The following is a 15,568-nucleotide window of genomic DNA, read 5'->3' on the forward strand; positions in this document are numbered from 1 at the left end:
CTTCATTTCCGTATTTCCTTTTAAAATTTCTCGGACGGCTCATCTCCACAAACTAAAAAAACTATTAAATAAGTAGACACCCTATAACCAAGTATCAGTTTTCCAAGTGTCGTATTTTGGCACTATCGAAAGCGACCCTACTTTCGTCTTAAATTTTATGATTTCAGTTTAACTCGGCCCCGCAGATTCCGAAAATCCTCAATTTCCACCAAATGTAAAGTCCAGTGGCGTCGAAAAAAAATAGCCAATGCATTTTAGTGTTTTTTAAATAATTTAATGTTATTTAAAAAAATAAAAATTAAAATATAAAGAGGACGTAGAGACGTATCATTTAATATAATTTTAGTTGTTTTACACAGAAATTTTTTTTTTTCATTTTAATTAAATAAAGTCTAGAAAATAAAAGTAATTTGTCACAAACAAAATATGTAGAGAGTGAAGAAAAAGTGTGTTGTTTGATAGAACGAGAGCGCAAGACAGAGAAAAAGAGAGAGAGAGAGAAGCGCGAAATGTCGGTGATCAGTTACAAGCAAAGCCGTTAACGATTTGTGGAGGGCAAAAGAATATCATCCAAAATCATCCGAATCAAAGAATATTAATGCATAATTCTTTTTTGCTGCTTATGTAGTTCATCGGCACAACAACGGCATGAACGGCTCTGAAAACTTTTCAAACTTTTCGACAGCTGCAGCTCATTCTATGTTGACTTATTTCTATTGTTTTCTGTTAATTCTTCATTTGCTGGTTATAGCCATAATTGCCCGCATATTCTACTCATCTCTCTGTGCCCCTTTTCTGCCGATGCTACAGCTTCCTATGCTACTACTGTTGTTATTGTTGATGTAGTTGTTTTTTTTTTGTGTTTTTTTACTCTCATCATAACATATCCCTGAGCAATTCCTTTTGCGCGGCAGTCAACTTCTCCGGGAATTGTATATCGAACGCCACCAGTAGATCACCTTTCCGCGTTGGATCCTTGGGGAAGGGCAAACCATAGCCTTGTATACGCTTCACCGTATTCGGTTTGATAATCTCCTGCATGGTGCTGATACGCAACTTATCACCGGACATTGTAGGAACTTGGAAGACCACACCGCATAAGGCCTATTGGCGAAAAGAGAAAAAATAAAATAAAAGATTAGTAAAAGCATTTCGTAAAATAAACAAACAAGAAATGGGGAAAAAGAGAATACGAAACAAAGTGAACAAACAAAAAAATGTACATAGATACAACTTAAATTGTGTAGGGCCGCTTGTGTTGCCGTTTGAGCGATACATTCTCGGCATCAAAAGGCTTTTAAATATCGCTCAATCAAATATCAACTAATCCGCCCGCAAATAAACAATTCAATTTCCTTTCAATTTGCTGCCCGCATCATTCATTGCTGACGCATCCTTGTGCTCTTGTTTCGGCTTGTTGTTGTATCCCAACGCTATGGCAATGCAGCCATTCAACAAATTATCAATCTTCTTTGCCACTAAATGCGCATACAAGACTGTTTATCCTGGCGGTTACAATGGAAATTGTCTATGGTACAACAATACAGTAGCATTTCGTATTTCACTTAACTATCTGTAGGAATGGGCGTGTGTGTGTGTGTGTGTATACATTTCATTTATATCTTAATGCGACATCTAAATCCTTTTTATATACTTAATCGTGCTTAAACATGTTGTTGACAACTTGTTTGTTTTACAAATACATACAAACGAATATTACAAGCACACACACTCCCATATGCATATACACAAATACGTGGAAATGTACTATTTGAGGCTTAACAACTCCCCATCGCCTACTACGGCTGTACGTCTCACTTTCGCTTTTATTTAAACATTTGTTGATTTTAGTTTTATTGATAGTTTTCTGTTGGCTTTTATACATGCATACCTATGCGCATCAATACATACACATATACATATACATATATTGATAATGTACATATATGTACATATATGTCATAAGCCCAGCAGGAAATTTTTAAAATGCATGTACATATGTATGTGTGTGTTTGTATTAGCAAAGAACAAAAGTAGGTCTAGTTCGGAAGCGGGAGTATAACATAGTGAAAAGATTTTTAGAGGTGTGCTACGTAGCAGACCGTTATTCGGCTCTGAGCGAATTTCACAGAATTAGCTGATGGACTCACGTCACTTGGGTCGCGAAGCGCTTTGTTTACGAGAAAACTGAGATTGTGTTAATGATATATGAAAAAAATCAACCAATGGCAACACTTCGTTGCCACATGAATAACGAGTGATTGAACGAGTGTGTCATTTTTTTTCGCCATAGCTAAATAGCAAATCTTTTTTAATTTTTTGTTTGTTCTTTGTGCCGATGAGGGGGTTCAAAATGCCTAATGCATCAACCGTCGCCGACTCTGGAACCTCCTTCAGAGTGGCGTTCCATATTCCTCATGACAAAGGTCTATCTATGTGCCTGCGTCCAGGTCCGGCTTTTTTATCCGGAAAATTCTTTCCGCGAAACCACTGATAATCTCTCACCTTGCCTCGCTACTTAGCATCTTGTTCCCAACGTCTGCATTAGAAGAATGTGTGCTAAGCGGCCTCTTCGGCAGCATGCCCGTATATGCATGTGTGGTGTTCGTATTTCCCTATTTTGAGCAGGTATTTCTGGAAATACCCGTGCCCCGAATGCATTTGGGTTGTAAAAAAATTTACTTCGCCGAAGTCCCAGCTGTTGCATGTGGCGACGTCTTTTATAAGCCTAGCCGTCCATCTGCCGGGTGTTTCGATAATCCCGCGGTCTTACCATAGCCTTGTTTTGGCAGGTTTGCTAACTCTTTCTTCCATTACCTCTTGCTTTAATGCCCATAGCTTTTTCCTTTCAAAAGCTAGTAAGTCTATTGAACCGCTTATTACTTGAACAGCTGGCCCTGCTACTGTGCAACAGGGGGAAAGAACTCTCAGGGTTGCTGTCGTTGTACCGATGCTAAGAGCTTTCATCGATGCTTTACCTTTAGCGCATTTGCCCACAGTTCAGCTCCGTCAAAGAGAACAGGAGAGCGTGGTAGCCATCAGCAAACCTGGTAATCTTGGTGCCATAGTAACCCATTTTTACTTACAGATTGGTGGAAAAGTAGTAAAAGCGACACCTAGCGACCAACAGAGGTATCAAAATTTATGCGCTATTTCAATAATTTATCTTTCGCGTGAACACACACAAAAATTTTATTTCAAGCTGTAAATTTAGACTTTTTTTAAAAGTCAGGTTTTTGCTTTTCATGGAAAGAACCGCGCAGTGATGGAATTTTTGGCTTAAGGAGATTTAAAAAAAAATGGTTAAAGTGTTAAAAGCATCTGCTCTGAAAAGATATACAGTATCTCACAAAATTATTTGGAAATCTACTATAATTTTCCTAAAAGACATTCAAAAAAAATATTATTTTATCTCGTGTTCACATTCAAAAACTAATTTTTTAACACTCAGCTTTCTCTTGAAAGAATTAATTCAACATCTCAAAAAACAAATTATGAGTGTAATCCGCTATAAACATGAACTGGCTTGAATTCACATTACATAAGTCTTCGAATCTTTAAGTAGTAATAGACTTTTTGCAAAGGCAAGGTTTTACCCACATAAAACGTGTCGCTGTTGGTAGAATTTAACATTCAATCTGTTAGTAGAATTCTATGGTGTCGCTAGTTTCCACTTAATGTGTAATAAAATACGTGCAGTTGTTTAAAATATGGGTAGCAGATCAAGAGAAATTACTTTGGAGAAAAGAAAAATAATATTTATTTTACGTAATGAAGGAAAAACATTAAAAAATATATCAAATTCCACAAAAAGAATGCGATAACGGCCCGAAGCATGCAGCTCACAATAGGAAGAATTGGATGTTATTTAACACCTCGAATAACTTTGTAACACCGCCTCAGTCGCCGAATCTAAATCCGGTCGAGCACTTGTAGGCAAATTTGAAGTGTGGCTTTCGGAAAAATGAAATTACATCAAAGGACAGCCTTAAAGCCGCGGTACTCACGAAGGAGCGGATCTGTGAGAACGCGAAAGTTTGTATTCCCAATGCAGAATAGATTAGGAGAAGTTATTAAAATGAAAGGATACGCTAATAGACATTAGTTAAAAATATATGTCTTGAATTGTTAAGTTAATGCAATATTTACTTCCGCTTTTGCTTGAAAAAAAAATTTAATATTTAAATTAAAACTTAGTTTTTAGTTTTTGAGCAATAAATAAAAACTGAAAGAGTTTCTGATATTTTATAATCTAGGAAATATAGGTTGTCAAAAAAGTCTTGCGGTATTTCTGCAAGCGCGTAGTTTTAGTTGTATTCGTCGCAACGGTTCATGCTAGAGCTTTTTGGAAAGCTCTTTTCACGTGCTAACACGTGTTTGATTAATTGTTGTTTGCTTTTAGTTGTTCGTGAGTTATAGCGTCGCAAACATGGAGCAAATTAAAGAGAAAATACGGCATATTTTACAGTACTACTACGATAAAGGCAAAAATGTATCTCATGCTGCCAATAAAATTTGTGCAGTTTATGGACCTGATACAGTTTACATTTCCACCGCACAACGATGGTTTCAACGTTTTCGTTCTGGTACAGAGGTGATCGAAGATGCGCCACGGTCCGGAAGGCCTGTCGTCGAAAATTGCGATAAAATCGCTGAATTGATCGAAAGAGACCGGCATAGTAGCAGCCGTAGCATCGGCCAAGAGCTGGGCATGAGTCATCAAACCGTTATAAACCATTTGAAGAAGCTTGGATTCAAAAAGAAGCTCGATGTATGGGTGCCACACGACTTGACGCAAAAAAACATTTTTGCCCGTATGGATGCATGCGAATCGCTTCTGAATCGCAACAAAATCGACCCGTTTTTGAAGCGGATGGTGACTGGCGATGAAAAGTGGGTCACTTACGACAACGTGAAGCGCAAACGGTCGTGGTCGAAAAGCGGTGAAGCTGCCCAGACGGTGGCCAAGTCTGGATTGACGGCCAGGAAGGTTCTTCTGTGTGTTTGGTGGGATTGGCAGGGAATCATCCACTATGAGCTGCTCCCCTATAGCCAAACGCTCAATTCGGACCTGTACTGCCAACAACTGGACCGCTTGAATGCAGCACTCATGCAGAAGAGGCCATCTTTGATCAACAGAGGCCGAATTGTCTTCCATCAGGACAACGCCAGGCCACACACATCTTTGGTGACGCGCCAGAAGCTCCGGGAGCTCGGATGGGAGGTTCTTTTGCATCCACCGTATAGTCCGGATCTCGCACCAAGTGATTACCACCTATTTCTGTCCATGGCGAACGAGCTTGGTAGTCGGAAGTTGTCCACAAGAGAGTCCTGTGAAAATTGGCTCTCCGAGTTTTTTGACAATAGGGAAGCGAGCTTCTATAAGAGGGGCATTATGAAGTTGGCATCTCGTTGGGAACTTGTCATCGAACAAAACGTCGCATATTTGACTTAAATCGCATTATTATAACCAATTTTATGAACAATTGAAAATTCAATAAAAATACCGCAAAGACTTTTTTGCCAACCTATATTTCCGAATACTTTTGTAAGGCACTGCATATGTATGTACATAAACCTTGGTGATAAATTTGGATATTTTGAGTTTGGGGATTATATTTTTGAGATTCTGTATTTGAGGATATTTTTCAAGCTCGGGATTTTGTGTGTGGAGATTACATTTCTGGGGATTTTAAGCCGCTCCCAAAAAGATTATCTCTTTTGGGAGGCTTACCAGCAACAAAAATTCATTAACAAAATTGTGACAGTATATATGACAGTTGATTTGTTTTAAGATTTAAACGGCGTTGAAGATGAGGCACTAGTGGACGTCCAAAAAGTGCAACAACCCCGGAAAGCATTAAACGAGTGCACGATATTATTTGTGAAGCGTCGAGGAGTTAGAGCAAGCGTAAATACTTCAGGAATATAGCAATGAATACTCCATATTTTACACAAGGAATTACATACGAAAAACATATTCGAAAAGTTCGTTAGCAATTCAACAAAAAACTTTAGAACAGTATTTCGTAGAGTTGCCGGAAAATCATTAAAGGGTTGGTAAAAAGTTATAGGAGCAACATTGGAATAAGTATTTGAAGTTGAGGGAGTTTATATTGAATAAAAGAGGCTAATTTCATTTTTTACATTCCTACCATTCAACCAGCCTGTTGCGCTATGAGCGCCAAGTAAAAGCGCATCTCTTTAACTGGGGTTACTTTAACCAACCAAGATATTCTTCTTTTCAACCACTTCCAATATCAGAGTTACCATCTCCGTCATCTCTGTCAGACTTATGAAAAAGCATATCATCAAATATTGAAAATAATTCAACCCTATCTTCGTCATCTTTGCAATTACCAGAAAATTCCGATGGCATTCACTCGGAAGTGCATTACAGAACGTGCTCGATAAACTCGTAATAGCAAATCATTTTATAAACTACAGACATTTTCCAAGACCCTTGTTGCCCGGTCTAGCTATAAGAATATAAGTGTAATATCTCTACTTTTTTCTTAATTGCAGCTTAAAATCTTCAAGAATCTGCTAAAGAAAAACTCTCTAGAATAAAGAGAATTTCTATGCCTAATCTAACCTAACTTAACCCAAAAATTTTTAGTATACAGATATACACACCAACACTCAAAAATTAGATATCTGAGCTATAATAGTAAGACCTAAATTCAGTACATCTACATATTTCAATGAGAATCTAACCTCTCATTAATAAATATTCGATTTTTCAGCACCTTCGAGTTCTTGTTTCGACTCATGACTCTCAACGTTAAATTTTAATATTTCCCGACTTTGTGGAGATGAAAAACGATCAATTTTAAAAGTGTCGTGTCTTAAGCTAAATGTCTAATATATTCCGAGTGTTCTTCTAGCTGTCAAAGTCAAAAAGATGTATGATTCAAGTTTCACTCGCTATAAAGGCCACCCTGTACCAATGATGGAAAAGCTCAAAGCTCATTTGTAAATGAATGTATACCCAAACCAAGGTAGTGATCATTAACAGTGGGTACACCTCTTGGTAAAATGTTATATCTATGCTCACATACAATAACTACATATGTGGAAAATCACGTTTTCGAGAAAAAACATTTCTTATATCTTTTTGCTAAATAAAGGCTTTCAAGGGCCGATGTTGAATGTGAACGACACCTAAACGTCAAGTTTTCTTCTGCAATTCATTAGACGTTTTTCAATTTCATGCTAATTCAATTTGAACCATGGAAAGATACATAATCGAGCAACGCGTTAATGTTATTCAGGCTTATTCTGAAAATGGGCGTTCAAATCAAAATGCAAATCGCGCACTTCGTGAAGAAAATCATCTTCAATGATGAGGCACATTTTCGCCTCAGTGGATTCGTCAATAAGCAGAATTGCCGCATTTGGGCGAATGCTAATCCAAGAGTGATTGCCGAAAAACCAATGCACCCACAAAGAGTGACTGTTTTGTGCGGTTTATAAGCCGGCGGCATCATTGGGCCGTATTTTTTCCAAAATGAGACCGGTCAGGCAGTTACTGTGAATAGTGTTCGCTATCGTGAGATGATAACGAACTTTTTATGACCCGAATTGGAAGATATGGATGTGGACGATTTGTGGTTTCAACAGGACGGGGCCACTTGTCACACAGCTGACGAAACAATGGCTCTTTTGCGCGAAAAATTTGATGGCCGAATAATCTCACGTCGCGGCGATGTCAATTGGCCGCCAAGATCATGTGATTTGACACCGTTGGACTTTTTTTCTTTGGGGTTCAACAACAATTCAAGAGCTAAAGGATGAGATAATTCGGCACATTAACGGCATAGAACCTCAATTATGCCGCAGCGTTATCGAAAATGGACCATCGGATGGAGGTGCGCCGCCGAGGCCGCGGGGCCATTTGGCCGATATTTTTTTCCATACGTAATTCAGCCATACCAATGTTATCAAAATACAGAGAAATGATAATAGTTTCCTAAAAAAATTCAGTTTTATTTAAAACCAACACCGGCCCTTGAAACTTAACCACCCCTTATAATCAAATATGTTTTTATTAATAACTTTTAAATAGGGATTTCACTTTATGTATGGAAAGTTGTTGGTATTATACAAAATCATAAACTCGTATAAGTAATTTTTTTCTTAAGCCGACATAGGACTGACCACAAATATCATAAGCCGAGGGTACAAAAACACAAAAAGTAGTAAAAGAACAACAATTGAGCAGACAAATAATTAAGCCTCCATTGAGAAATATAGTCAGATCAAAAATTCTATTTTACTACCGAAGAAGTAGCCAGCAGACTACTGAATAATAATATAGAGGATCAACTGTGCAGCATTCCTAAGTCAAAGTCAAAGAGTGTCAAAAACTTTACAAAGTTTCGGCAAAGAATACCTTCGAAATCTCACTGAGTACTATACTGCTAATACCGTTATATTCTCAATAAAATGAGATTCACAAAAGTAGAAAATGTTTTATAAAGGCACCGCATTATAATACAAAAATTCACATTAGAAGCCGGAGCCTAATAATAAGAAAATGAGTTAACATTTTTCTGCTGGGCCTTCATATGAATGTATATATGTAACATACATATGTACATATCTATGTATATAGAATATACAAATGTTTATCCGTTTCGGAGTGTATTGCTAGCAGACATGTCACAAATCCTTTTAACAAATCCTTTTCTTTCTATGGCGTTTTTAGTATTGATGACTATTTATTCATTGCTGCCACGCACAAAATCACAAACCCAAATTCTGGGGCATTTTAACAGCTTTGTTGTTTGATTTTGTTTTCATTTTATTTTCATATTCTTTTTTTTTTTTTTTGATTGCGTTTGTTGTGAGTGAAAGTCATCCATCACAGATTACTCTCAATCACCACTCAGCGCATGTAAATATTGTACAAATACAAAATAAATAAAGAAAAGTGGTGGCGCAAGTGCAGCCTATCAATGAGCAACGAATTCGCAAACAAAGGATATATAAACGAATTTTCTACAATGAATAGAGTAATAGCTCCGGCACACGCTCATGCATGCTGTCCTGCAGCTTATATGTGTGCGTGTTGGGTGCATGACGCTAATATCTAAATTTTTTGATTTTCATCATGCCAAAGCCGACAACAAGTATGTGTGACACGAAGCAAGGACGTGTATCACCCGACACGCACACATATAAGCTGCTGGACAGCACATGCATGAGCGTGTACCGGACCTATAAGGGCTTTAAAAAATTTATTTAAAATTTATAATTGGATAAATAAATTTGAGTATTTTTCAATATTTAATTAGGATTTTATTTAGCTCAAGACTACTTATAGTTTACTGGCTAATAGCTTGAAGGGCACTTCAGTTTTCACCAAATACTGATTGGCTAACATCTGATTCGTTTGCACATTAAGATCACTTTAGAAAAAGCTCAAAAAAAATATATATATGTACTAGGGCGGGTCGATTTAAAAATCGCCCATTGCTCTGTGAAAACCGTATTCTAGGGGGGCATCAGAATTCGTTTTAGAGGTATGGTTCCTTCGGCAAAGTTTCTTATTTTGATCCCTAAAATATGATTTTCACAGAGCAATGGGCGATTTTTTTGCCTCCCCACAAATTGACCCGGCCTAATATGTACATATATTTTTCGTAACATTTTTAATCGAATATAGGGTTGGTTGAAATATGCAAAAAATAATAAAAGAGAAATTATTTCTATACTCAAAATAATCTCCATCAACTTCCATACACTTATTCCAATATCCTTAAATAATTGTATGCCATCTCTGTAATGATTTACCAAAACCTCTGCCAAATACAGTTCCTCAGCTTTTTAATGAATTGTTAACGAAAATCAATTGTCACTGAAAAATCAGTGCAAAATACTGCTCTAGTGAAGGGGTACTCGTACGTTAAGTAGATCTGTTTGCGAATCGATCGAAGCGATGCTACATGCATTAGTAAGAGTTCTGTAAGCCAAGAATTAGACATAATTAGACTCGCCTACCATGCCAACAACACGAGTTTCTGGTCAGCCTAAACTCTACTTAACTTGAAAAACATAGAGAGATTTTGTTTTTAGATAACTAAGCTATGTATTTTACGCAAATTGAGAGCTCTGAAAGAATAAATACAAATACAAAATACCATACAAAATAAATTTTTCGTACATATTTAAAGCATATGGACGTAAAAGCTAAAATATAGGCATTGAAAACCAATAAGCAAATTTTGTAAACAAATATTATAAACAAATATCATAAACGATGGAAGTTACGCTGAAAACAGTGAACACCGTAAACGCAATCCCGACTCAGCTGTTCCGATCAAACTAAGGAGAACCACATGTAAATGATTGCTCTCTCACCAGACAGTTTTGCCAAGTAGTACATTTCGAAATTATTTACAAAATAAACTTAGAAAAATTATAATTTGATGACGAGCTGGGTATGCTTCTATGAAAACTATGTAAAATCTAAGTTTTGGCATCGGAATCTGTTGTTCGTAAAGAGTTAGTTGTAATTAGTCTCCATAGGAGAGGTAGTTTTGCCCTTTTTTGCATTCTTTTTTTCCTTTGTTCTTAGTTCTATGACGCTGTCCGTCCAAGCAAGTTCTGATCCATAGGTATTGGCTCGTTCGTCTTCTCTACTTCATGGCATACATACATACACCTGTATGTGAAGCATTGCCCAAAACTTCCTCTATGTCGAAGAGTACTCATACATACATACATACGAGGTGTGCCTATTAAATAACAAGACTATTGCTGCAATCAAAAATGATAGATCACAAGATTGCAACAGCCATGAGAGTAATTCTGACTGCGGAGTAACAGTAAGTAAACAATAAACGTAACAGCGTTGTAGAGGAATCGCTCATGATTAACTAATAATTTTAAAAGCAATGCAACAGTAAAATGAACGCAGATATTATATTATCATATAACGTCAACAAATATTCTGTCAAATTCACTAAGAGCAGGATAGCGTTACGCGAATGTTGCCACCTCTGTATTCTGTATTCCATAATGCACTCTTCTTCTTAATTGGCGCGATAACCGCTTACGCGATTTTGGCCGAGCTTAACAAAGCGTGACAGTCGTTTCTTTCTCGAGCTAACCGGCGCCAGTAGGACACACACCTTCTCCACCTGATCTTTCCAACGCAGAGGAGGCCTTTCTAGCCGCTTGATCTTTATTCGCTGTGCTATGTCTATGTCGTCATAAAGCTCATACAGCTCATCCTTCCATCGCTTGCGATATTCGTACGAAGGTCCAAAAGTCTTCCGCAGAATCTTTCTCTCAAAGACTCCAGGCGACGCTTCATCGGTTATTGTCATCGTACACGCTTCTGCGCCATACGTTAGGACGGGTATGATTAGAGCCTTGTAGAGTGTTTGTTTTGTTCGTTGAGAGAGGCATTTACTACTCAATTGCCTACTCTGTCCAAAGTAGCACTTGTTGGCAAGAGAAATCCTACGTGGGATTTCCAGGCTGACATTGCAGCATATAGGGACTTTTAGTATTGTCAGATGCTTTTTTGAAGTCGACGAAAAAGATGGTGTGTGTCGATTCTCCTTTCATGGGTATTTTCCAAGACATGGCGTAATGCGCTACTACAGAGAAATTACGCTGGGCGTGCTCCCACTTCAGTGGGAAAAATCGGTGTAACCACGGCCATTGCACCTGTTGGAGTTGTTTTTCTTTTGTTGTATGGAATAATTTTTACGCGTATCTATAGCACAAATCAATACGTCGGCAAATTCTACATTGTCAATCAAGAGGTTATAACCAAGTACAGCAACCCAGTAGTAAATCATCTGCCGTATGCTCTCTGTTTTCTCACGGAAAAATGTGCATTAAAAGGAAGAATATTTGGGTCCCTTAAGCGAAAGCATCGCGAACTCAGAAGCAGCTGGGAAAAGCAGGCAGTGCTGGAACTGCTCCGAGTAATGGAATACTTTTATTGAGCAATGCAGGAATGGAGAGAAGGTGTATTGCAGGTGGCAATGAGTATAAATGTATGAAATCAAAATAAAATATACTATATTCCAGCCTCAGTCTCGTTGTTCAATAACCACACCCCGTACAACTCAAATATAGTATGCAGCATCGAGAATCACATAAACCGCAAATGTATGCAATAAAGCACGAAGAAATGATAATAATGAGGTACTTATAAGGCAGTGAAAAATTCGATAAACCAAATCATAAAAATTCCATGAGCACAACTAAGAATAAGTAAAACCAAAGTTGGTAGTAAAATTGCTGTCGCCCTGTCACTGACGACGTTGGAAATCATGTTGCCGTTGCCGTTGCTGTTGCTGTTGCTGGCTACTGCCAGTGAGAGCATCATCTTCAATGCCAGGCAGTGCATTATTACCTTGCAATATCACTTAAATTTGAGTGCGTGCCTATTTAACTACTTGACATTTGTTGACTTATTTTTCGGCAATCCTGCATCGTTCCAAATTGATATTCGATGCTATGGTTTATTACTATTTATAAGGGAGGCCAAAAAATACACGGAAGGGCGAGAAAGTGGTGTGACATTTAATATGTGATTTATTTTCCTCTTCGAAATATTTTTCTTTAAACCGAATATCTTTAGTTCTCGAATTTTTCGTGAAATTTATTTGTACAAGAAAATGTTTTACTTGGGCTTTCCAAATACTTGCTGGCAGACGGCATCTCCATAAGTATTTTCTTTTACTCCAAGCTCCTTGCTAAAGCTTGAAAATAAACAATAATGTGAAAATGCTAAATTTCTAATATTCTAGGGCAGCCATCACAATACGACTCCTGTAAACGGGCGATTTATCACTAAAATAAAGCACATATCGAGTCTTTGGTTGCCTTTGGTAGTCTTTTTAAATCTCTTTCTTTATAATCGATTAATAATAACTTCTCACTCCCAAGAACTATTAGCCATTATCCTTTCTGCCTATTATGACATCTGGAGTTTTATACGCCCTGTCGCACATTTTTAGCCAATGCATTGATCTCTTCTTTGGTGCAACCCAAACCCTCGACGTGCCGATGCTTCTCAAAACCCATTTGCACTTCTCTTCTTCTTAATTGGCGCTATAACCGCTTACGCGATTTTGGCCGAGTTTAACAAAGCGCGCCAGTCGTTTCTTTCTCGTGCTAACCGGCGCCAATTGGACACACCAAGTGAAGCCAAGTCCTTCTCCACCTGATCTTTCCAACGCAGAGGAGGCCTTCCTCTTCCTCTACTACCACCAGCTGGTACCGCATCGAATACTTTCAGTGCCGGAGCGTTTGTATCCATTCGGACGACATGACCCAGCCAACGTAGCCGCTGGATCTTTATTCGCTGTGCTATGTCTATGTCGTCGTAAAGCTCATACAGCTCATCGTTCCATCGTCTGCGATATTCGCCGTTGCCAACGTGCAAAGGTCCAAAAATCTTGCGCAGAATCTTTCTCTCAAACACTCCAAGCGTCGCTTCATCGGATGTTGTCATCGTCCAAGCTTCTGCGCCATACGTAAGGACGGGCATGATGAGAGTCTTGTAGAGTGTTAGTTTTGTTCGACGAGAGAGGACTTTACTGCTCAGTTGCCTACTTAGTCCAAAGTAGCACTTGTTGGCAAGAGAGATTCTACGTTGGATTTCAAGGCTGACATTGTTATCGGTGTTAATGCTGGTTCCTAAATAGACGAAGTCTTTTACAACCTCGAAATTATAACTGTCTACAGTGACGTGGGTGCCGATACGCGAGTGCGCCGACTGTTTGTTTGAAGACAGGAGGTACTTCGTTTTGTCCTCGTTCACCACCAAACCCATTCGCTTTGCCTCTTTATCCAGTTTGGAGAAGGCAGAACTAACAGCGCGGTTGTTAAGGCCGATGATGTCAATATCATCGGCATACGCCAACAATTGTACGCTCTTATAAAAAAATTGTGCCTGAGCGATTAAGTTCTGCGGCTCGTACGATGCTCTCCAACATCAGGTTAAAGAAGTCACACGACAGCGAGTCACCCTGTCTGAAACCTCGTTTGGTATCAAACGGCTCGGAGAGGTCCTTCCCAATTCTGACGGCGCTGCTGGTGTTGAGCAACGTCATCTTACATAGCCGTATTAGTTTTGCGGGGATACCAAATTCAGACATCGCGGCATACAGGTAACTCCTTTCCGTACTGTCGAATGCAGCTTTGAAGTCGACGAAAAGATGGTGCGTGTCGATTCTTCTTTCATGGGTCTTTTCCAAGATTTGGCGTATTGTGAATATTTGGTCGATGGTAGACTTTCCAGGTCTGAAGCCACACTGATAAGGTCCAATCAGTTGGTTGACGGTGGGCTTCAGCCTTTCACACAATACGCTCGCTAGAACCTTATAGGCGATATTTAGAAGACTAATCCCGCGGTAATTGGCACAAATTGCAGGATCGCCCTTCTTATGGATTGGGCAGAGCACACTTAAATTCCAATCGGCAGGCATGCTTTCATCCGACCATATTTTGCATAGGAGCTGATGCATGCACCTTACCAGCTCCTCGCCGCCATGTTTGAATAGCTCAGCCGGCAGTCCGTCGGCGCCCGCGGCTTTGTTGTTCTTTAGCCGTGCTATTGCTATTCTCACCTCGTCATGGTCGGGTAACGGAACGACAATTCCGTCGTCATCGATTGGGGTATCGGGATCTTCACATTCTCTATGACATGCGCAGCTGTCACTGTTTAACAGGTTCGAGAAGTGTTCCCTCCATAATCTAAGATTGCTCTGTACGTCAGTCACCAGTTCGCCGTCTTTGTTCTTACAGGAAAACGCCCCGGTCTTGAAACCTTCTGTAAGCCGCCGAACTTTCTGGTAGAATTTTCGGGCGTTGTTCCTGTTGGCCAGCATCTCAAGCTCTTCGCACTCACGTATTTCGGCCTCTCGTTTCTTCTTTCGGATAATACGTCTCTCTTCCTTTTTCAGCTCTCTGTAGCGATCCCACATGGCTCGCGTTGCGCCCGATCGCAGCGTGGCTCTATAGGCGGCATCCTTTCTTTCTGCGGCAGCATGACATTCCTCGTCGTACCAATTGTTTTTTCGGGCTCGCCGGAATCCGATTTCTTCTTCGGCGGCGGTACGTAGGGAACGAGAAATGTTGCTCCATTGCTCGCGCATGCCGGGTTGTTGGGCAGTGCTCTCCGAGAGCAGGAGTGAGAGTCGAGTGGCGAATCTTCTGGCTGTCTGTTGTGATTGCAGCTTTTCGATGTCGAACATTCTTTGCGTAGGTAGATGTACGTTTTTTGCTGCACAGAGGCGGGTGCGCAGTTTGGCTGCAACAAGGTAATGATCCGAGTCGATGTTGGGCCCTCGGATCGTACGTACATCTAATACACTAGAAGCGTGTCTTCCATCTATCACAACATGATCGATCTGGTTTCGCGTTTTTCGATCAGGAGACAGCCAGGTGGCTTGGTGAATCTTCTTATGCTGGAATCTGGTGCTGCAGACTACCATGTTTCGGGCCCCGGCGAAGTCGATCAGCCTCTGTCCGTTACCGGATGTTTCGTTGTGCAGGCTGAATTTTCCGACTGTGGGACCAAAAATTCCCTCCTTGC

The 15,568-nt window shown here is 39.5% G+C and overlaps 1 protein-coding gene across 7 annotated transcripts in view; it reads right to left on the minus strand.

Annotated features, from left to right (window-relative positions):
* Positions 1-252: 252 nt before the first annotated feature.
* Positions 253-15,568, minus strand: part of LOC129247161 (dnaJ protein homolog 1) — a 120,974-nt gene continuing 105,658 nt past the window's right edge. For all 7 annotated transcript variants that reach the window (XM_054886131.1, XM_054886129.1, XM_054886133.1 and 4 more), the window contains one exon: positions 253-1,104. In XM_054886131.1, coding sequence (XP_054742106.1) covers positions 877-1,104 — 228 coding nt within the window. In that variant the 3' untranslated portion in view covers positions 253-876. The remainder of the gene's footprint in view (positions 1,105-15,568) is intronic.

This window comes from Anastrepha obliqua, chromosome 5, assembly GCF_027943255.1.
Source record: "Anastrepha obliqua isolate idAnaObli1 chromosome 5, idAnaObli1_1.0, whole genome shotgun sequence".
Taxonomy (NCBI): domain Eukaryota; kingdom Metazoa; phylum Arthropoda; class Insecta; order Diptera; family Tephritidae; genus Anastrepha; species Anastrepha obliqua.